At 40.6% G+C, this 25,677-nt stretch overlaps 1 protein-coding gene across 19 annotated transcripts in view; it reads right to left on the bottom strand.

The window, feature by feature from the left end:
• Nucleotides 1-25,677, bottom strand: part of LOC124115793 (kinesin-like protein KIF13B) — a 266,352-nt gene that overhangs the window by 175,929 nt on the left and 64,746 nt on the right. For all 19 annotated transcript variants that reach the window (XM_048392899.1, XM_048392906.1, XM_048392907.1 and 16 more), the window contains exon 3: nt 6,647-6,677. In XM_048392899.1, the coding sequence (XP_048248856.1) occupies nt 6,647-6,677 (31 nt within the window). The remainder of the gene's footprint in view (nt 1-6,646; nt 6,678-25,677) is intronic.

Genomic DNA, 25,677 nt, shown 5'->3' with positions numbered 1-25,677 from the left:
GTGTTCTAATATTTTTTTAGGTTCCTAGACCAGAATTGTACTAGACTCGGGCTTCAGATGAGTGGCTAAAGTCGCAGCCTGCTACTTTATGTCATGATATGGACGTCATTACCACATAACAGTGAGTGAGTGAGTGAGTATGGTTTTAAGCCGCTTTTAGCAACATTCCAGCAAAATCACGGTGGGGGACACCAGAAATGGGCTTCACACAGAGTACCCATGTCGGGAAACGAATCCGGGTCTTCGGCGTGACAAGCAAATGCTTAAACCACTAGGCTAAAAGACTGCCACCCACTAGCAGAGACGCCAGACATCAGGCTGAGCAGGATATGTAAGTTGTACCATCTTCTTGGGTTTCAGTACGGAATGTTAAGAATACCCAAGGATTTGTAACAACAAGAACCATCTTATAATGGGTCTTGGCATGACATGGCCATGGGATTGAACCACCAAACCTCTGCTCTCTGGGCAGATGCTCTATACAGCGGACCACAGTGGCATCAGTGAATCAGTTTAAGGGCTATATCAAACAGAAATAAGATCGGAAAGAGCAAAACAAATTGTGAATCACTTAAAATGGGTGTCAGCGGTCCACAACAGATGAGCAATTATGTTGCTATGACAGCTTGGAAAGCTATGTGAATAACCACATGATTGACACAACAGGCTGCTTACTGAAGAAAATACACAACAGCATTGACCTGTATCCCGATGAAAGAGCATTGACCTGTATCCCGATGAAATAGCATTGACCTGTATCCCGATGAAACAGCATTGACCTGTATCCCGATGAAAGAGCATTGACCTGTATCCCGATGAAATAGCATTGACCTGTATCCCGATGAAACAGCATTGACCTGTACCCCGATGAAACAGCATTGACCTGTACCCCGATGAAATAGCATTGACCTGTATCCCGATGAAATAGCATTGACCTGTACCCCGATGAAATAGCATTGACCTGTACCCCAATGAAATAGCATTGACCTGTACCCCGATGAAATAACATTGACCTGTACCCCAATGAAATAGCATTGACCTGTACCCCGATGAAATAGCATTGACCTGTACCCCAATGAAATAGCATTGACCTGTACCCGATGAAAGAGCATTGACCTGTACCCCAATGAAATAGCATTGACCTGTATCCCGATGAAAGAGCATTGACCCTTATCCCGATGAAAGAGCATTGACCTGTATCCCGATGAAAGAGCATTGACCTGTACCCCGATGAAAGAGCATTGACCTGTACCCCGATGAAAGAGCATTGACCTGTACCCCAATGAAAGAGCATTGACCTGTACCCCGATGAAAGAGCATTGACCTGTACCCCGATGAAAGAGCATTGACCTGTACCCCGATGAAAGAGCATTGACCTGTATCCCGATGAAAGAGCATTGACCTGTACCCCGATGAAAGAGCATTGACCTGTACCCCGATGAAAGAGCATTGACCTGTACCCCGATGAAAGAGCATTGACCTGTATCCTGATGAAATAGCATTGACCTGTATCCCGATGAAAGAGCATTGACCTGTATCCCGATGAAAGAGCATTGACCTGTACCCCGATGAAATAGCATTGACCTGTATCCCGATGAAAGAGCATTGACCTGTATCCCGATGAAAGAGCATTGACCTGTATCCCGATGAAAGAGCATTGACCTGTACCCCAATGAAATAGCATTGACCTGTATCCCGATGAAAGAGCATTGACCTGTACCCCAATGAAATAGCATTGACCTGTACCCCAATGAAATAGCATTGACCTGTATCCTGATGAAAGAGCATTGACCTGTATCCCGATGAAAGAGCATTGACCTGCATCCCGATGAAAGAGCATTGACCTGTACCCGATGAAAGAGCATTGACCTGTGCCCCGATGAAAGAGCATTGACCTAGCTGTACCCGATGAAAGAGCATTGACCTGTACCCGATGAAAGAGCATTGACCTGTACCCCGATGAAAGAGCATTGACTTGTACCCCGATGAAAGAGCATTGACCTGTACCCGATGAAAGAGCATTGACCTAGCTGTACTCGATGAAATAGTATTGACCTGTACCCGATGAAAGAGCATTGACCTGTGCCCCGATGAAAGAGCATTGACCTGCATCCCGATGAGAGAGCATTGACCTGTACCCGATGAAAGAGCATTGACCTGTGCCCCGATGAAAGAGCATTGACCTAGCTGTACCCGATGAAAGAGCATTGACCTGCATCCCAATGAGAGAGCATTGACCTGTACCCGATGAAAGAGCATTGACCTGCATCCCGATGAAAGAGCATTGACCTGTACCCGATGAAAGCGCATTGACCTGTGCCCCGATGAAAGAGCATTGACCTAGCTGTACCCGATGAAAGAGCATTGACCTGTACCCGATGAAAGAGCATTGACCTGCATCCCAATGAGAGAGCATTGACCTGTACCCGATGAAAGAGCATTGACCTGCATCCCGATGTAAGGACACAGGCTGCCTGTGTAATGCCACTGTTTGATGCCCCAATGGTTATGTCCTACAACAAGACATTGGCTAAGTACCCCAAGGCAGGGTAAATACCAGATTACCCACCCAATCACCCGTAACATACTTAAGCCACCTAATGTTCCATGTATCTTTTGGTAAGACTTGAGAGCAATAGAGACAGTTTCCCATGCTAAAGGCATTGACTTGCAGCCCTACAATAACAGCCTGGTTTGTCAATTCTTAAACCAACTTTAAAGGCCTATCTGATAAAATAAGACCACCAATAACTAACTCCACTTTTGTGAATAAGAAACTAGACCAATAACATATTGAGACACTGTGATAACTCTCTGGTCAAAGTGTTTATTTTTTCAGATGGTAGAGCTACCTACCCTTTAAGATAGAAACAATTCCTACTTTTACAGTTTGTTTTTTAACCTCTCTAACCATTGTTTCGACTAGAAGGTTTAAAATGTCACTTCTGCCTTTAGCAAAAAAAATCTCTCAAAGGCAGAATGTAATGTTTTGAAATATTTATTTGAGAACAACTCTTCCATGAAATTGAAATTCTGTTATAGTGGCCTAGTTTGGGTTTGTGGGACTTTATTGTCTCAAATATCTATGCATTTGACAGCGGCTCATCATCAATACTCCCTTGGTGCCTCCAAATATGTTGTATATAGGATTTATACGTTGCTGTATTGCCAATGGTGCCAATATCAAATTAAGGGGATTTAATAGGTAATGTTTTTTCGACACTACAATTGTGTCCATCACGATGAATCATTTCCTTCTCCTTCTAATGAATTGGAGAAGATTTTTTTAAAAGATCTAGAAGATATCGATTGGAAAGTGTAGCGCCATTTCAGTCAAAATGTTTCAGCTGCCTGTCTGAACTTGAGGGGATACTTTGGAGTTTGTTCAATAATATAATACAGCCCATCATCAAATTAAACACCACTGTGGCGAACAGAGGTGAGTTGAGGTGAAATTGGGTTTAACGTCGCGTCCAAGATTTTGCACTTATATAGCGACGTGCATGTACGTGTGTGTGTTTGTGTGGCTGCTTGTACTAGTCTGGACTGATGCCGATTTATAGTGCTAGCCCAATGAGATACCATGCCGCAGTTTAACATGAATACCCCACTCAGACACAGTATACTGACTCCGAGCCGACCAGTCCTTGTTTTAGCCCCTTAATCCCGAGCTCCAGACAGGGTAACAACAAGTACCATCTTTTAACGTCTTTTGGTATGACGCGGTCGGGGATCGAACCCCGGACCTTCCGCTCTCCAGGCGGACACTCTACCACTAGACCACGGAGGCGGTCGTGGCGAACAGACATGTGCTGGGACACTTTATCCATTTGGTTCAATTTGCTTCACTTGATTGGACATAACTGTGACCCCTTCACTGTCATGGGCTTACAGTAGGTATTCTTGGCAAGTCAAGCGAGTTTTGTGGTAAGTCATAAACAAAATAAGTTATAATAATAAGGGCAATTTAATTTCGGAAGAGGAACGACTTAAATGAAATAGTGTGTTCATTTCGTATCAAAATTCGAAACATATGGCTTTAATAATATGAAATGGTTCTCTATGTTTTAACATACAACATGTAGTCACATACAAAAAAACCAATATACATTAAAAAAACAAGATGAACCATACTGTCTTGTGTAAATGGTTTATGTATTTATAAATTCCATATAAATTCCAAACATAAAAATATCACTGCCATCAATTAACACCAGAAATAGCTTGTCAACTAATCCATATGAAGTATACCAGCTTTCAATCTATCGGGTTACAAAAAGTGTTCAGTGTAATTATAAGACACAATGTTGTCAATCACAAGATAATAAAATTAACGGTGTGAGGAATTGTGAATGAAAGACGATATGGTATCAGTGTTCAATCGCAGGTCTTCATGAATACTGATACTGTAACAAGCAGAAATAAACCAAAGAAATCTCTGTAAGTCATAAAAATAATAGGCAGGTCTTTTTGCTGATTCTTTTAGCATCAGATGTGTGGTCTCATACGTCAGTGATGTCGTACTTCCAGTGTGTTTAACGTTGGCCCTCTTAGTCTCCATTGAAACGTTAAGACTGAATTTTTTCCTTCACATAAAATCATGTTACGAGTCATCACTTGTCAACACTAAAGCAATGACTTGGGACTTTCAATCCGATTTATGTAAACCCTGCATGGGGAATTGAAGCCAGTTCCGTTATTGTAGACAATATTAACTTACATAGGGTGTTAAAGCTGTGCTAATAATAGTTTCTGTTTCGATAAGTTGACTTAATCATATCATATCATATTAATGACATGGTTGCACATACTTGTCACTCAGCTAACTCTGCATCTTGGCTGGGAAATAACAGTTAGTACATAACACTATTAACAGTATAATTCAGTCCTGTAATAGTCTATGGTAGCTCGGACACAAAAGTAGCTGTCACATGGCATGTGTGTGGTATACAAATTTGTTTGTTGTTTACTTATGCCAGACTTAAGAGCGGCTGAATAATCCAGCTATATGATAGCTGTCTGTAAATAATCGAATCTGGACCAGACATTCTAGTGATTGACATCATGAGCATCGACCAATGCAAATTGTATACAACGACCTGCATCAACCAAGTCACGGAGTCTGACCACCCGATCCCATAAGACGCCTCTTACGACAAGCATGGGTTGCTGAAGTTCCAATTCTAACCCAGATCTTTACAGGGAACAAGCATGGGTTGCTGAAGTACAATTCTAACCCAGATCTTTACAGGGAACAAGCATGGGTTGTTTAAGTACAATTCTAACCCAGATCTTCACTGGGGACAAGCATGGGTTGCTGAAGTTCAATTCTAACCCAGATCTTTACAGGGAACAAGCATGGGTTGCTGAAGTACAATTCTAACCCAGATCTTCACATGGAATAAGCATGGGTTGCTGAAGTTCAATTCTAACCCAGAACTTTACAGGGAACAAGCATGGGTTGCTGAAGTACAATTCTAACCCACATCTTTACAGGGAACAAGCATGGGTTGCTGAAGTTCAATTCTAACCCAGATCTTTACAGGGAATAAGCATGGGTTGCTGAAGTTCAATTCTAACCCACATCTTTACAGGGAACAAGCATGGGTTGTTTAAGTACAATTCTAACCCAGATCTTCACATGGAATAAGCATGGGTTGCTGAAGTTCAATTCTAACCCAGATCTTTACAGGGAACAAACATGGGTTGCTGAAGTTCAATTCTAACCCAGATCTTCACAGGGAATAAGCATGGGTTGCTGAAGTTCAATTCTAACCCAGATCTTCACAGGGAATAAGCAGGGGTTGCTGAAGTTCAATTCTTACCTAGATCTTTACAGGGAACAAGCATGGGTTGCTGAAGTTCAATTCTAACCCAGATCTTCACAGGGAATAAGCATGGGTTGCTGAAGTTCAATTCTAACCCAGATCTTTACAGGGAATAAGCATGGGTTGCTGAAGTTCAATTCTAACCCAGATCTTTACAGGGAATAAGCATGGGTTGCTGAAGTTCAATTCTAACCCAGATCTTTACAGGGAATAAGCATGGGTTGCTGAAGTACAATTCTAACCCAGATATGCATGTGTCGCGGTACACTAGTAGTATATAACAGAATGATACATGGTGAGTGAGTGAGTGAGTGAGTGAGTGAGTGAGTGAGTGAGTTGTGAGCGCTGGGATGATGCACCAACTGTATGATCCTGTACGTATCACGACACTTGCACATGCTCTTATCTGTGGTGCATAAGTCATCTTTTTCATAGACATACCTGGCACACTGACCATTCACAGTTGGCAGTTTCAATTATTCACAATTCACAATGATTCAATTATGGCACAATGGATAAAAATATTTTCATTTTCACTACTTATTAGTGTTAAGTGTAACAGTTATGAAAGGAAACATTTAAGGTAAGAATAGTGTGTGACTGTGATCAATAATTGTATCAGGAAGTAAAATATCATGATCCACTGATGCATCAGTGTATCGTCCAACCACTAGAGTATATTGGTGATATACACTGGTGATATACACCAGTGGTATATAGCATTTATAACATTGTCCTGTTGTATATATGTCTATGGAATCTGATATGACAATAAGTCTCCACAGCAGAGCTCCATGGCTTGTTCCTCCACTACTCACCTTTGGCACCTTGCGACCACTCCCATCATGTCTGAAATACAGAAAGACACATTAAGAACAAGGTCATTAGAGGTATTAAACTTCAAATTAGGTACATTTTGTTTCTGTTCCTTTTCGAACACCTGCATTTGCCATCTTTTCCAAATGTTACAATACAAAGCACATACTGAGTTAGACAAACACTCTGAAGGTAAAAAGGTCTTACAATTATTTCACGTTGTTTTGGTACATAGGGATGATTTCAAGTTGGCAAACAATCCATGTTTCATGTTTAGCCGCCCAGATCTAATTGTTCATCTATTCAATTTACACAGAGTGACTGGTTGTGAATGTTTGATGGATGACTACATCAGTTTCCTTGTCAGCTGGACACTAATTGAAACACTGTGAATAAGTAACAAAACAACAACTTTGATCTTCACTTGGTGAAAGTACATTTTAACTAACATGGGTTCCAAAAAATCATTGCAACATTTTGTAAAGCAATCAATCTTTGAACACAGCACTGAGATCTGTTTTCTCTCAAGCAAGCTCTGCAGTGTTTCAGCTGCAAGAAAAGAGTTTTTTTCTTTCAAAATCATTTAGCTAGAGTCCTTGATCCTTGCCAAAATACATCAAATTCGGATAAGGGATCAGGAATAATAAGCTTTGAGAGCTTTTGGGGATTTATGTTATTTTTTGTATATAATAATTCAATGATTCAAATGTAATTCAAAGTTAGTTTATTGTTATGCTCAACTCCTTTTGTAATCTTGAGTCAGCAAAACAAACCAGGACTTGAGAAGCCGTTTACATACAAGTTTTGTATTCAGTTTTTTTCATGTTATTTCTGACATATTCCATGTACCTAGTTGACTACCAATAACTTTATTTTTTGTGAAACTATGAGCAAATGCATGTATTTCTGTCCGTGAAATAAGATTCAGCTGATTTCTGTTATAACGCAGTCATGTTCATGTATTTTACCATTCAGTGCAATGTGACTTATCTTCCTAATTTATACATGGAGTCAAACAGCATTGATTTGAACTTTAATGGTTGTCTTGAAGTAAAACCTTGGTCCCTGTGTATTCCTTCTTTAGTCATCATTTTCGGTTGTGTCAAACCTTGGGTGACTCAAAATATTTAGGTCCCTCCAACTTCAACACAGCAGTGTTTAACTGTATATATTGCTCTACATTAATCAGGGCAAACAGGATGAAATGATATCATGTTGCAATGACACTCCATTGAATGGTCACAGCCATCACAGCAGATGTTTGCTCATTTGTAAAACTGATGTCTCATCGGTGATGCACTATGTATATTCATAAGTCTATGCAATAAAGGACAAATCTGCTGATGTAAATTTTAATTACAGTAATGGCTGCTGTACAGCTGCTGTAACATGGGCCGATGGCCTACGTAACCTTGGTGAATAAACAACAACAACAATAGACTAACATTTAGTCTCTGAAATCTTATATTAAACAATATCCTTCTTGACTCTAAAAATATAAAAAAAATTCCCTATAGAGCTAGCTTGAGCTGGCTAGACTTGCTTTTGTATGCATTTCTAGATTATTTTTTTTTCATAAAATAAATATATTCCACGGTCATGGTGCAGGACTACAATAACAACAACAACGGTTGATGGACAAGGTCAACAGTCTTCCTGCTTGTCGTAAGAGTCAACTAATGGGATCGGGTGGTCAGGCTCGCTGACATGGTTGATGCATGTCACCGATCCCAATTGCGTGGATTGATGATCATGATATCAATCACTGGATTATCTGGTCCAGACTCGATTATTTACAGACTGCCGTCATATAGCTGGAATATTGCTGAGTGCGGCGTTAAACAATAAACAAACCAAACAAACCGATCTTTCTGGGGGCAGGCTAGACAAGTGAAGCAGCCTATGTGACTCGCGTGACTCCCACAAGACAAGCATGGGCAGAAACATCCATCTATAGTTGGGGTAATGATCTCATCAGTAATCCCCCAACAGAGATGTAAACACAACCAAGAATTGATACAATGGCTTGTCAGCACTGGTGTAACAAACACACAGCAGTCAAAACCAATAGATCACAGCCAATACAATAATCATTACGGTCATACACAGTGTTGGACATTTGGTAGTCCTGCACCAGGACTGTGGAATTAACGGTGTAACAAACACACAGCAATCATAACAAATCTCAGACGTTTACCACTTTGGTGAAACCCACGAGCACGGGTATGTTGCTGACAAACCTAGAAACATAACCGGGGCGAACCGGGATTCAAGCCCACAGTCATAGGTTTCTGGTGGGAACAAGGGACACAACTCTGCACTCGCTGGGCCTTAGACGACTGGGCCACTAGTACACCTCAGGAACACAGACTTGGTACCAGTTGATTCCTAATTTCAGAATTGTTAACACTAACTCAGGTATTTGTCTATTACAGTACACTCTGGTACAGCCTTATGTTGGAAGCAGCACTCACAACGGTACTGCGGGTAATCACATCATTCCCTATCTTCAGCTGGTTGGACAGTCAGCCAACGTAACCACTCAAAGCAGTTTTCAGAAGCGATACTTTCATGTGAGCTATTCACTGTGTTTGTTGATGTAACAATAGCTCCACTAAAAAGTCAAGTAAGCAAACATCATTAACTTGTGTATTCAGAAGAAGCTGACAAAAACTCCTTGGTGGTGAGATATGTTATTGTGGTAAAAGCATTTACTCGTTAAAGCCAGATTCGATTCCCAAAACGCTACAATGCTTGAAGCCTCCTCCTTGTGACACTTCCCACAGTGATATGCCGTGGTGTCTGCTTAAAGCAAGGAAAATCTCACTCCCACACTGACTCTTTTTTATCAGTGATTACGACTGAAGAAAGCTGCACATGCATATTGGACCATATGGTCAAATGTTTGTCTACAGGGGAATGAACATACATACAAGTAAGTGTTGTCTCCCTTTACACCAACCAGCTTACATTAAACAACTAAAGCTAAATCAAATCAATATTTGCAAGCACAAAATTGAAATAACTTGAGGGTCTAGTCCGAAGTTTGAATCGTGACATCGCAGCCGATTGGAACATCAGGGCAGTAATGATCCCCAAAACTACAGCAGGCTGCATTATAGAAGAAGAAATCCAGGTCAAAGTTCAAAATACAATTGAAAATTAATTCAATATATGATCTGGGTATAATATTCATGGTTTTACGTGATGCACAAATGTTGAGATTGGACGCTGTAAAAGAATATACTGCGCCCCAAGGGATGCACAATAATAATATTCATTGTACCAACAGCGCATCAAGAGCAGTAATGGGTGTCTGGCATTGCATCCACCAATCATGACCACTGTCCACATGATCATTGATTCATTCCAGGCTCTAAAGTAATTATCAAAACGTACAGTACACTACACCATTTCATACTTTACAGGATCCTCATATTGCCTGACAAACCTAGAAACATAATCGGGGCGAACCGGGATTCAAACCCACATTCATAGGTTTCTGGCGTGAACAAGGGACACAACTCTGCACAGTGAATTGCGGCGCCTTAGATGACTGGGCCACCCGTGCACCTCAGGAACACAGACTTGATACCAGTTGATTCATACTTTCAGAATTGTTAACACTATCTCAGGTATTTGTCTATTACAGTAAACTCTGATACAGCCTTTTGTTGGTGAGTGAGTGAACAGTTGTGTCAGCTTGATGTGGGAGGAAAGTCCGACCTGATGCTGGTTTCAGTCATTTATCATTTTTGTGAACCCCACCAGCACTGCCATATCAGAGAAAATCTAGGATTTGAAGCCACGAGCATTGGTCTTTGGCATGCCTAAAGGGACACTGAATAATGGTGCCTTAGGCGACTGGGCCACCCACAATAGCACTGACAACGCTTGTTCATGAATAGGTGAGTACGTCTTGCTCTACTGGTAGTTAAAGTCACCATTGAAAACAACAAAGGAATGACAACAGCACTCTCCAGCCAATACCCAATTCCCAGTGTTGACAAATCCCGACAAATGTATTTCCCTTCAAACACAGCCTAATTACCAAGAGAACAACGCAATCATTAAGAAGGCAATTACCCCCTTCTCCTATTCCCAAACAACCACAAGCTTGTTGCCGCAGAACTATCCAAGCATTCCCTTAGTTCCAATTATATCCTCGTAGTCTTACAACTTGTAAAAATACCATTCCATTGGTAGTCTCAGGAGCTATGGATTCGGAATCAGCTAGTATTGAAGAGGCCAACACTAATTACGACCAAGTTAGTTTAAGGCAATAAGCAAACACAATGTCGTTCACCAAAGCCATCTTGTAAATAGATTAAGAATTTATTACCAGACCCTGCTAGTATCTTAGAGGATCGGAAGAAACAGTCAACATGCATCAAATTGAAACACCTACTTATATAGGTTGTGTCACCATCAAAAAGTTTTAACTCAAATAAATCTTTTTCTCCCTGACAAATGTTCGCATGTTTCCCCTGCACTGACTGAGATAACATTGAATATATCAGGGATTCAAATGACTAGTCTTCGAGGCGGCCAGAATGTCAACTTCTCCCAGTGTTCTTCAGGGAATGTTAGGCTTCACATCAATCAAACTTTTTTAGTTTTGAAGAAGTATATTGAGGGATAACAGAGTCTCATTTGAATAATTCATTGATCTCAGAGTGGAAAATACCATAGTTTCAAACTTATAAACTCTTAAAAAAAACCTTATTCCTCGAATAAAGATTGCATGGTAAATGTTTTTAGGTGCATAATAGAGAAATCTTAACCTGGTCCTTTCTAGAGATCTATAGACCCAGTCTGGATAACATCAATGGTAGAGCTTCATATCAAATACAGTGGCTAAACGTGGAATCGGGGAACATTGAAAGACATAACAACAATTTTCAGATAAAATGTCTGTCTAATCAAAGGTTAGCCTAGTGGTTATATGTGCTCACTAGACACATTGAAGATCTGGGTTTGATTCCCCATATGGACAAAATGTGTGGAACTCATATATAACAAATAAAAGACATTGGTATCCCACACAGTGATAATGCACCTACTCACTCACTCACCCAACGGTCAAATTTGCCCGCCTGCCCACCCGTCCACCTGCCCACCCACCCACTCACTCACCAACCCAGCCACTGTATAGTCAAAGCAAACGAAATGTTAATCATCAAAGAAATTGTCTCTTCATAAAACTACATTTAGCAGTAATCTTTCAGCCATCATAATTTAATAGGACTCTGTTGAATTTGCTGAACATTTTGATTATCCCCCATTTATAACATATCAAAGACTGCCTGTTATGCATAAGACCGTGCCGACGATGGAGCTACTGCTGCTAGTCTGTGTGTGGAACCAGACAGCTATTATTCCCACCGGGTATGACACACCTTGATGAACGAGCAGGTAAGACAACTCATTGATTAATGCATGTTACCAGGTACGCTGTATCGTACCACCACCACTGAATCACATCGCGCTGCATGTCTCAACCAATCACAGCTTGTCTTTCACCACCATTGTCACTCTCCAATCAATAAAGGTTAATTTTTAAATATCAGCACAACAGGCAGACCACAGACTGAAACCTGACTCAAATAGAGCTCTGAGTGCATCGATGGGATGTTAAAATCTGACCCCAATTTCACAATGGCCCACATACCAGGAGAGCCAGAGAATCCCCAAACTGCTCAATACCTCACTGAACACAAATAGAATTGAGGAACATAGCCAGCATGAAATACATGAATGTACTTCGCTGTGAGTCACATCCCAGTCAATCCTACACGGAATAAAGTTACATTTACTCCAGACATGACAAAACTAGACCAGGCATGTTTGTTTATAGATCACCCTGAAGACAAGTCTATGTTCAATTCAACAGTCAACAAGAATTTTTCCCATTCTATAAAAAGTTTGCAGTATGTCTGTTAGGCTTCAGCTGACAGTTTGACATTTCTATGGATTCCCGGTAGTGCCATTTGGTCAGCCTACAGACATGCTTCCATTCAGTGATATCAACATTCATCCTAAAACTGTAAAACAGTCTGTTATTTTCTCATTCAGATAATGTTCTCCATTGTCATTGCCTATCCACAACATGAATGATTTCTCCATTCATTTTTCTGATATAAGACTGTTGTCAAAGGTAAAAGACTTCCGTTGAACATTTTGTAACTAGTTTGGGTTCTTAGATGTTTCGGGGGCACGGGCGGCCCAGTCGTCTAAGGCTCCGCGATTCTCTGTGCAGAGTTGCGTCCCTTGGGCACGCCAGAAATCTATGATTGTGGGTTCGAATCCTGGTTCGCCCTGATTATGTTTCTTGGTTTGTCAGCACCATACCCGTGTTCGTGGGTTTCACCGAAGTGGTAAATGTCTGAGACCTGCATCACTTTCGGGCCTTCCTCCCACATTAAGCTGACATGCCGCGATATAACTGGAATATTGTTGAAAGTGGCTTTAAACCCAACTCACTCACTGTTAGATGTTTCAAAGATTGTAGGTTTGTTGCTAGAAGTATCTGTACAAGGAACCCCGAGAAGAGAACAACCGGGGTGAAGACATGCTACATGTCGGTTCTGGGTGTGTGATAAAGGTCATGCAGAGGAATATCGCTACTAACTTGACTGAATTATCTTCTAAAATTCATTTTATGGTAATGTATCTGATTATCTATTGCTCATAACCTTTAATACTGATCAAATCTCAAAGAGAAAATGATCCATCACTTGCAAGAGTTTTTCGGTTAAATCATGTCAACTGTTGAAACCCACAAGCATGGGTTCGATGGTGACAAACCAAGGATCTTAATCTAGTCCAATTTTAGATAAAACCCCACAACCAACAGATCCTAGACTAACATATAGTCTCTGAAATGAACATATCATACAGAAAAAACAGTTGTTCAGTTATCTTAATAAAAATCTAATAAAAAGGGAGCCCAGTGATTCTCTTCATTTTCAGATACTGATACTGCAGTAATCTAGACTTGCCAAACATTATAGACTTGCATGGGCTGTAGTTGATATAAATGTATCAGGGTCTGTAAGACAGACTAAACAGATCCTTACATACCCTTCATAGCCAACTGCAGTATCCTTGACCACATGGCAGTCACTGAACTGATAAAAGCATGAAAACAGGGATAGACCGGCCACTAGTCCAAGACTTGTAAAAGTCTAGACGGACTACTTGTTTTATCCCAAAATCTAGTTTTTCACACAACCACAAGTCCAAAATGAGCTAGCTGCAGGCCACTTTCATTATAACAACAAATGATGTCTTAGTAACCCCTGATGAAAATCATTAGTGTTGAAACTTGAAGGTTGAGGGTGACCGAAGATACTTGAGCAGGAAACCTCAAGGGCCCCTGAGGACAATAATGTTACTCAAATTACCACAAAGACTTTCTCAGTCTGAGCACAAGGGTCCACACTCAAATAAAATCTCGTATACAATGCCTAATAACACAATATTCAATATATACTACTCAGCAGAAGTAAAGGAACACCTGATTATTTCTTATTACTATAGCTTTTTTTGTAATGACAAATTAACTGTGAAAGAATCAGATGGTCTAGACTAACACCTAGTCTCTGAAATGAACATATCGTACAGAAAAAAAACAGTTGTTCAATTATCTTAATAAAAATATAATAAAAGGGAGCCCAAAGACTCTCTTCATTTTCAGATACTGCAGTAATCTAGACTTGCCAAACATTATAGACTTGCATGGGCTGTATTTGATATATATATTTGTATCAGGGTCTGTAAGACAGACTACAGATGGTCCTTAACTTCTTTTGACTAGTATACATCAAAATGGAAATGCAACCATAACATTCAACATCCATTACTGTGGAAATATCCATACACACAGTTGAGTAGGCTCTAAGCAGGAGCTTCCTCAACACCTTGATGAAATGTCTCGATAAAAGTTGCCTGGGTTATAAAAGATGCCTCCGTACAGTCACAGAAGGTCAGGCTTATCCAAGGGGTAGAAGCTTGCCAATTGCTTGTGTAACGAAGCATGTCATAGATAAGGTCTACAGTTCCTGGTTACTCTACAGACAACTTTATTCCCTGATTATTCTGTGTGCACTCTGGGTATCAACTCTGCCATATGGGAGGGGAAATGACTTCGGCCAGTTCAGCTGGAAAACGTGATGAATGCCTTCATTTATATCATGTAGTGCCACCACGACCTCCAACCTCTGGGGTCGTACTCCCCTCCAGCTACCAATACCAGGAGAGTTTTATTTCCGTGATCAATACAAATTCCCGCCTTGAGATCGACCAATCGATACAAGTCATTTAAGGTCATGTGATATTTAGCACCGAGGCGCTTGGTCCAGCAGAGTGATTGTACCATCTCTTATACCATCGTTCAAAGCGTTAGATAATTCCATAAACCACGGTGCTGATAAATGAATTATCGCACAAAGATGGCATTGCACTTGTGCAAGACTGACTAGCTTCTGATGGTTGAGGCTAAGTGAATTATCCAGGTCTAAGGTTTGATCGTCGTAGCGCTGTCAACGCTGTTTGACTCTTTACTTTGTTTCTTTTATTAAAATAAGTGACTTTCAGTTTTTCTGACCATATGTTTCATTGAGCGAGAGTGAAAACATTTCTTATGTAAATGAACTGTCAATAAACATATTTTTAGAAAGAAAAGACAAAATGTAAAAGATTACTTAATAGCCGCAAGCTAATGGATGAAGAGAAGCACACTTTACGACATCGATATATTTTTCAAATCCCATCTTCAGAGCGATATGATTAATGGTCCAGTATTTTCATGAAGAATGAGGATGCTGCTATTTTGGTTCCGCTCTGTCGTCTTGAGGGATAAAACAAATAGCAAAACTGGTCATTATTTTCCATGCAGTTGTAAAATGTCATTAGGCCCATTTTCATGGGAAATATGTTTTTAAATGTCGAGATGCAAGGGGGGGGGGAATGGAAATGATAGAATTTGTTCAAGTGCTCAAGGAAAATAATCAAGAATTTAAAAGAAAATGAAAAATAAACATTACTTCTGGGTTTGTATTTTTCTTCAGATTCAGAAACTGTTTCTATTCGAACATTTCTTCATGTTTGTGTTGTCCAGAACACAGTATCATCACTCATGCCTGAAGAAATGGCAACAAGAACTATCAAAAGGTACAATTTTTTTTATTAATTTTCGTTCTTTCGGTTCACCAGGTTTTTATTGTGTTTACTGCAATGAGTGTTTTGGCAATGGGCTCAAGAAACAAGCAATCTGATTGGATATTGCTAGAGGTTTTTTTATCGACCACAATAATGAATTCAATTTAGAGTTGCCTCCTACATGAACTATAAAAACATTAGATATATATATATTCCCCCCTTCCACCCCACCCACCCCCAGCAGGAACACAAGTTGAAGAGCGAGAGGGGTCCCTAAAACAAGGAAATAATTGGGTCTGGCATAAATATATAAAATGAATATAGAAATGTGAAAGGTGTACGCATAACAAATACACATAAGTATATGTCAAGAAAAACAGGAGATGACAATCCCCCCGATTTTGGTGCAATTCGGAAATGGAGTTTTGCTACTTATACCCCACTTTTGGTTCATTCCTATTCAGTTCAGTGAAGAAAAAAATAATGCTGTTCAGTATTTAGCAAAATCCCAAATCATCAAAAGGCACCAGTTCACCATTAGACTCATCTATAGCAAGTTTCTTCTAGAAGTATTCAACGGTTTTGGAGCGCTACCCTCATTTTCAGTAAGTCCAACTTGTCAACATGAAAACATAAAAAAATATCAAAAAGAACCCCCTCACACCTTCTCCCTACCACTACCATCTCCAACCTACACCCTATTACACTCTTTCCACAAAAATCATCAAAAGACACCAATTCACCACAAGACTGATCTATATAAGTTTCAACAATAAATATTTAACGATAATGATGAAATGATCTTTAATGATATAAGAATATATATATGCACATTTGCCAACATGAAAATATGCAGCTGGTGAACCTTGCTTTCAGGAAGAGGCTCCCACTAACGTGACATGGTGAGGAAGATTGGACTTCCTTCAATATGTACATACTTGTGTTTACTGCAAAAAATCAGCAACAGATGTATGTATGTATGTATGTATGTATGTATGTATGTATGTATGTATGTATGTATGTATGTATGTATGTATGTATGTATGTATGTTTAACACAGGGCTTAGGCAATAATCAAGCTGAATGGCAGACAATATCATTCCCTGTTTATTCTGCATGCACTCAGGGTATCAACTCTACCCTATGGCAAAAGAAACAATTTCGACCATTTCATCTAGATTGTAAATAATCAGGTCTTTACTAGATGAATCCAGGATGGATGTTAGGAGCATCATCCCATTGGTGTACGATGACATGCAATCAACCAATCCTGACCATCTAATCCATTTAGCTGTCTCTTATGTCAAACATAGCTACGTGGGTTGAACTATTCTTATCCAGAATTCCAAGAAGAGGGAGGATAACTGAGTTTGTGCTCATATTTTAAGAAACATGGATACGGTGGGTCACGGGTCACAACTGGCAAAAAAAAGATTTGCCTCTTAACTGAACATCATCTCTTGGTGTGTTTCAAATACGGCATATGATACCTCAAATTTAATTAATTTCTTCGTCTTATAGGACAACACGTGCATATTTATGACATGGTCAGGTAATTGCTTCAGTCTGACCAATGTCATCCAGTTTAAGTGTGATAGCCTTGCAGCTGCCTCTTCAACATATCTGTGTGTGGGTGGTTTACATAATTAGTGCTTGTGGTCTTTATGGTACATGAGACAGGCTTGTGGCATACAAGCTACCGTGGGAGGTTTCTGTCTACATGGTCCTACTGTCACTCCACTGTCACATTGTCATCCCTCCCCATCCTGTCACCATGATCTTCAAATACCACTCTTGATCACAGCTCTCCACCTATCACCATCCCCAACCAACCCTCCTGGCCACCTCCTCTCTTCACTACCACCATCCCCTACCTACACACACTGTCTGCCCCTCTCCCGACTTACCACTGTTCCCAACCCACCCACCATCACCTCTCCCCACCACTACCAGCTCCAACCTACACCCTATTATACACTCTTTCCACTACCACCATTGCCACATCCACTAACCCACCCTATACCCACCCTATACACACGCTGTCTCCCCTCTCCCCACTACTATCATCCCCTGACAATGTCTGACTGGATCATTGAACCTCTTTATGTTCAGTAAGATTAAAATTGTTGCATGAATCCTAGTTAGATGAACAGGGAAACAAAACTGCTGAGCATGCAAGAAAATCTGAGTTGATCGATTATTTTGATACATTTGTGTCTTGTCAGTAGCTTGATTACACAACTTACGTAGACACTTACACTTACTTAGTAACCATCTGAAACTGATAGTGGCTTAGAGAACTTCATGTCACAGACCATGCATTGTAAACCCAAATGATAGTACTTATTATTGTCAGCACAATACACAAAAACTAGCAACCAAAAAGACCCACAAATCCCTGGACAGACAGTCCAGGGATTTGTGGGTCTTTTTGGTTGCTAGTTCTCAAGAAAAGCAAAGTTACTGCAGCATATGTATTAATAATGTCATGATATCAAATGGACATACATCTTATATTTCCATGGCTAGCTCCGACTATTGGGTTATTTGGTAAAGCAGAGCAAAATAAATCCCTCATTTGTCGTTTTCATAAACATACATGTAATCATTTATAATCAGCTCACACAGGACGGAGTGATCCTAGAGGCTACAACATGATCATGTACAGAATTCAATCTCATACCAACACTTTTAGCAAAACCCAAAGTGACATAATTTCTGCCTAAATCTTTGTGAATCAATCTGCTCAGACAGGCAGAGCAGGTATGAACCGTCTGCACCATGGCAGCCATGTCAACATCTCCCGTGCAACAACCTAGATCTCATTTACCATAACTGACGCCCTGCTTTTTTACCCAAGTGATGAATCTGATTATGACGCAGTGCCAGCCTGGACTTGAGCGTCTTCGTTCTTATTACAACTGAATCGAGGAATCACAGCCAACTATTGGGGAAGTTTTTTCACGTTGTCAAGGCAAATATGATGGATTTATCCCGCATCCTAATGAGTTCAATATAGCAGTGCCCAAGAGGCAAAGATCGATTGACTACAGATCGAGGATAAATTCGCTCCGACTTGTGCCCATCAGCATATTTTCTTCAAACTTCATAAGCCTATCGACACCACTGGTATTGTGATATTTTTCAAATGGTTTCCATAACCACGTGACTACATTCTTGATACTAACGACAGGAAGACGGGGCAAACATTCCAGATATACATTTTCAACATTCAGGATGGTATGCAAGTCAAAGAAACACTTTTGCTCCCGGAGCAACATTTAATGATTAGCGACTATGAGAAAATTCTGGACAAAACATCACTCAAGCAGGATTGTGAAAAAGTGTAACTATTTATGCAAACTCAGAAAAATAGTCGGTGTAGCAGGACTTGGCTGGGACGAGTTTCATAAGAAGCCAAATAGGCACAATTACATGAAGTCTCTGCAGAGCTCTTTATGACCATTATCAATGACTTCTGGCTTTATTACCTACACATAGAATTGATTACAGATGATCAAGCAAAACGCTAGACAGACATAATGTATGGGAAGTCTATTTCCACAGAAATTGGCTTAACCTCAATTACCCTAGTACCTCAGAATCAGAGTTATGTTCTGAACAACTCTTTGTGCCACAAGCAGATGGTCATACAAGGCATACAGTCGTCCACTTTCCTTGTAGACGATACATTGAGTCAATCATACAAGTCATACAGTCATTCGCTTTCCTGTTGAACAAACATCAAGGCAACCATGCAAGGCAACCATGCAAGGCATACAGTCGTCCACTTTCCTTGTAGACAATACATCAAGTCAATCATACAAGTCATACAGTCGTCTGTTTTCCTGGTGAACATACATCGAGGCAACCATACAAGCCATACAGTCGTCCGCTCTCCTGGTGAACATACATCGAGGCAACCATACAAGCCATACAGTTGTCCACTGTCTTTGTTGAACATACATCAAGGCAGTTATACAGCCATACAATCGTCCTTGTTGAACATATCCAGCACTTTCAAGACATCACAGAAACAAAACAATCTAGTTCCCAACTTCCTCTCCAGCCCCGAGGGTACTGATCATTGTCCGTCTCTACTCCGAGTTGTAATGAATGTGGCATAGCGCAGGCAGGATCATATACCAGAGATTTGATACACATGCCATCCACTAAACTCCGAACCTTATCACAGCTAGCATTCATCTTAAATCCCACATAACAGTCGAGGATTATTTACACATCTGAGGCTGTTTTCATATTTCAAATTAAAGAAACCCATAAAACGAACACAATATTGTGAATTACAGCGGAGGGGTAAGAAAATGAAATTGTTCTACAGAACATTGCTAATACTGTTCTAAATATTACAAAACCTTGCTCCATCATGTTATCGATCAAGTCACTATCTGACATGGTAGTTGGAAGTATTCGATGAAGCAATGACAAATACATTCAATTAACCTTCCTAACCAGAGGATTGGCTTGTCAATGTTTATTTACACGGTGGAATGACACACCTGAAACTGATTTCCTCCTTCTAATCAAGAGTCAGAAAGTCTTCCAGCAGCAACAAGCAGGCGTAGATGATTGCCCTCAACACATGGCTGCAGGCTTCCCCCTTCACTGGATAATATCCACGTATATTTAACACGCGGGGAAAATCCCACTCATGCAGTTAATTTAGGCCTAATTATCCCCATTACAACATCTTTATGATCTGGGTGTTTGTAGCTAGGAAAATTTCATGCATTTTGATGAGGGATTTTATTCCCAAGCAAACATAAGCATCTTGTAACGGTTGAGGCAACTTAGTTTCATCCCCTTGAAATCAATTCGGGATTATTTGGCAGCAAAGGTGAGTACCTGGGGTAACATTCCGACAGGTGATTAGGTGGATCATTCCTCCCTGATCAGCGGCTGATGGGCTGGAAGTGAGATGGGGGAGCAGTCCAGAAGCTAAACATCCTCATCACTGAGATCAGGTTGCATACGGGGCATCACAATTTTTACAAAGTTCACCAGCTCTTCAGAATTATCATCAAGGAAAATATTAACATCTGCATTACAGAATTTGTGTCAATGCATACTTAAAGAATGAAGGTAAAACCATCTACCGCATTCACTGTCATAAGCGTCCTGGATGCTTAAAACATTGTTGAAGGTCCCCCGGGCATCTATAAATCCATACACAAGTTCCACTTGATGTAAGAGATCCAACTTACCTCAAACGTCAATGAAACTGAAACCTCTGAGGCAATAAGTTACAAGACCAGTTGATCAAAAAGTTAATTGTATTTCCGGTAACTGCAAGCATTTTCCTGTTGTAACCAATATTTTCTGCATCACAGTATTTGGTAAATATCTAAATGGATAATAATACTTATTTCTGAAAGACAATGATTAACGAGGCTCTGTTTCAGGCAAAAGTTCACACTGAGGTTTCACTATTCACACGATTTACCCGTAAAACAAAAATGTTGGATATGAGGACATGCAGCAACCGTGTCAGTAAGCCTGACGACCCGATCCCGATAGACGCCTCTTACTACAAGCATAGTCTCCTTTCAAGGAATGGTTTCTCTGTGGTATAGGAATGGTTCACCCATGGTATAGGAATGGTTCACATGTGGCATAGGAATGGTTCACATGTGGTATAGGAATGGTTCACATGTGGTATAGGAATGGTTTCTCTGTGGTTATGAATGGATTTATTTACATGTGGTATAGGAATTGTTCATCCTAAGTATAGGAATGGATCACCAATGATATAGGAATGGTTTCTCTGTGGTATAGGAATGGTTTTTCTGCAGCGTAGGAATGGTTCACATGTGGTTTAGGATTGGTTTCTCTGTGGTATAGTAATGGTTTCTCTGTGGCATAGGAATGGTTTCTCCATGGTATAGCAAAGATTTGAGGTAACTGCAATGTGACACTTCACAACACAATGCAACCCATTCAATAGTTCTTTCATCTGCAAGATAGGAATCTTGGTTCATCACTGACATCAAAGAAGGCCATTAGTATATCATGATCTGCTGTGTGATGAACTGCATTTGTTGGATCCTGTTTCAAAGGCCACTGGTAAACACGGAGTCAATCTAGAGTATGCACATTAATCTCCCTATAACCAGCTGCTGCAGGGTGACAACTGGAAGTCCAAACTCCACGGCACTGGAAAGTCTACAAGCCCAATTAGTATTGATATTATCAAAAGGATTTCCAAAGGTTTGAAATTCTACCACCATACCTTTCTTTAACATGAGATAGGCTACTGATGTTTCTATTCATACATGCTATTTTGCATTAAAGCAATACCACCCATGCTTGGCCTTCCAGCAACATATACCTAAAGCCTGTTCTTCATCAATGAAAGAATTTTTTTTTATTCCATTCAAATCCATTTTAGGAATTACAAGACAAAATCTTCAAAGGAAAATTCAGTAAATTGAACAAATCCTTGGAGAGGTATGCAGCCTTATCAGTCATTCTGGATAACTTTGTTAAGTATAAATTAAAGGGCTGTTCTCCTGCATCTCACTGGATCTATGAAAGTGAGTTACATCTGACACCATGTTAACAACTCAGACAGGTTCCAAACCAGATCAAACAACATTCATTAACTGGCTAAATATAGTCCTTTTCACTCTCACTTTCCATGGAAAATCAAATATTCCCTCTTAACATTGCTTCAGTCAAAAGCAAGAGTTTGCTACAGCTGTAATGTCAAACAGCAGACGACTCTACTTCAAAAGATCTTAAATATCAGAAATATTTCTACCAAAATTACCTTGAATGATATGACATGAATGTCAATTTGATATTGATAAGGACAATATTTAAAGCTTGTGAGGTACTAGAATAGCAATCAGATGATTGAGTATCGGAGACAGTCATACTACAGAAGCCTGCAGGTATGGGCCAGGCAAACCAGTGTCTGCCAGTCGGCGCAACAATCCACATCTCAAGGGCATGATGATACACAATCAGCCATGAGTACAATGTGACCGTCCAATCCTCATTGGTTGGCTCTCACTAAAACCTCAACAATCCGGATCTCCAGGGCATGATGATACACAATCAGCCATGTACAATGTGACCGTCCAATCCTCATGGGTTGGCCCTCACTAAAACCTCAACAATCCGGATCTCCAGGGCATGATGATACACAATCAGCCATGTACAATGTGACCGTCCAATCCTCATTGGTTGCCTCTCACTAAAACCTCAGCAATCCGGGTCTCCAGGGCATGATGATACACAATCAGCCATGAGTACAATGTGACCGTCCAATCCTCATTGGTTGGCTCTCACTAAAACCTCAACAATCCGGATCTCCAGGGCATGATGATACACAATCAGCCATGTACAATGTGACCGTCCAATCCTCATTGGTTGGCTCTCACTAAAACCTCAACAATCCACATCTCCAGGGCATGATGATACACAATCAGCCAGGTACAATGTTGACCGTCCAATCCTCATTGGTTGGCTCTCACTAAAACCTCAACAATCCGGGTCTCCAGGGCATGATGATACACAATCAGCCATGAGTACAATGTGACCGTCCAATCCTCATTGGTTGGCTCTCACTAAAACCTCAACAATCCACATCTCCAGGGCATGATGATACACAATCAGCCATGAGTACAATGTGACCGTCCAATCCTCATTGGTTGGCTCTCACTAAAACCTCAACAATCCACATCTCCAGGGCATGATGATACACAATCAGCCATGAGTACAATGTGACCGTCCAATCATCATTGGTTGGCTCTCACTAAAACCTCAACAATCCACATCTCCAGGGCATGATGATACACAATCAGCGATGTGTACAATGTGACCGTCCAATCCTCATTGGTTGGCTCTCACTAAAACCTCAACAATCCACATCTCCAGGGCATGATGATACACAATCAGCCATGAGTACAATGTGACCGTCCAATCCTCATTGGTTGGCTCTCACTAAAACCTCAACAATCCGGATCTCCAGGGCATGATGATACACAATCAGCGATGTGTACAATGTGACCGTCCAATCCTCATTGGTTGGCTCTCACTAAAACCTCAACAATCCACATCTCCAGGGCATGATGATACACAATCAGCCATGTACAATGTGACCACAGTTGGACATTTAGCAATTTGGTTAAACATGAAGCATTGGTTAGATCTTGTCAGACCAAAGATAACAATGGGAATGAATCTTGACACTGCTAAGGGACATAATCCTGCACAGCAAACAGACTACTGGCCATACAGTGAGTGAGTGAGTTGGGTTTAACGCCGCTTTAAACAGTATTCCAGTTATATCACGGCGTGTCAGTTTAATGTAAAAGGAAAGCCCGAAGTGATGCAGGTCTCAGACGTTTACCGCTTTGGTGAAACTAACGAGCACGGGTATGGTGCTGACAGACCTAGAAACATAATCGGGGCGAACCGGGATTCGAACCCACAATCATAGGTTTTTGGCATGCCCAAGGGACGCAACTCTGAACAGCGAATTGCGGCGCCTCTGACGACTGGGCCACCCGTGCCCCCACTTGCCATACAGAACCACAGACTACTGGCAAACTTTGAACCTACAGAACATTATAGACTGAACTGAATCAATCAAAGCTTACATGACTGTGGAGAATATGGCACAAGCACAAGCACTATAGACTCTAAGCTCTAAGATTTCTTTCCAAGGACACATGCACTTGATTAATCACTAGGAATGGGGGAAGCGACTCATCAGTCTGCCAAATCTATACGTATCTACAAATCCTGAATAAATAAATCTTGAAGAGACTCCCAACGGTATTACTGTCTTTACACTGGATTAACCAACCAGCAACCATGTCCCTTTTATAAATAACACTAATCCTCACCACTCACAATACTTTTAGCATTATAAACCTGGTCTGAATACATTCCCATCCCACATGTACGGTACTAAACACTGTCAGCCCCATCAATATAGACACAGATTATCTTGGATAGTCTTATAGCCATTTCCGAGCTTGTTATAAAGAGGAAGGAAACCAGGCGGCAAATTCGTCCATGGACACGACGAAAGCAGCAGTCGTGGATCAATGGGAGCTCAATGAAGCTGGCGCACCTCTTCAGGTGCGAGCTGTAACATCATTATTGCTGCATGAGTCCAGAGATGTCAGACGCAGTGTCATCACAATTAATACTCAAAATAATTACCTTCCTGAGACCGTACTTCGTCTCTCATCTGCAGACTGGTCAGGGCAGTAGATGAATTCCTATTCTGAATATGATTGGTCGCAAGAGAGACATAATTCTGGCTACAAACACCTCCTGAATAGAATGTAATTACAGCCGGCAACCATATCTGTTTGTCTCAGGCAACATCATCACATTTCATCAAAATATTTTGTTTGTTTTCATTGCTATTTTTGTTTAATGCCTCACACAGCAATATTTCAGCTATATGACGGCAGTCTGTAAATAATCGAGACTGGACCAGACAATCCAGTGATTGCTATTGCAAGCAAGGATCCACACAGCCGGGGTACCATGGCATGCTGTGAACCAAGTAACTGAGCCAGACCACCTACTCCATATGGTCGCCTCTTATGACCAGCATAGGCTGTTGGGAATTAATTCTAACATGGAATCTCCACATTTTTTCATCCGAATGTAAAATACTCTGAGATAATTGGTACTAAATGTCCCTGGTGTGGCTTGTGATCTGTATCTTGGAAGCAGCAATCATTGTAATATTATCAATGTGATGAACAGAATCAAAATTAGATAGATACATTCATAAACTTGTATAAGTGAGTGAGTGGGTATGGTTTTACGCTGCTCAAATCATCCAACAATCTCAAACAAATCATCAAAAATAAGTGTTATT

Source organism: Haliotis rufescens, unplaced genomic scaffold, assembly GCF_023055435.1.
Source record: "Haliotis rufescens isolate VD_foot unplaced genomic scaffold, xgHalRufe1.0.p SCAF_1, whole genome shotgun sequence".
NCBI classification, from domain to species: Eukaryota; Metazoa; Mollusca; class Gastropoda; order Lepetellida; family Haliotidae; genus Haliotis; species Haliotis rufescens.
The sequence above is the reverse complement of the archived record's forward strand: the minus strand, read 5'-3'. Positions and strand labels throughout refer to the sequence as shown.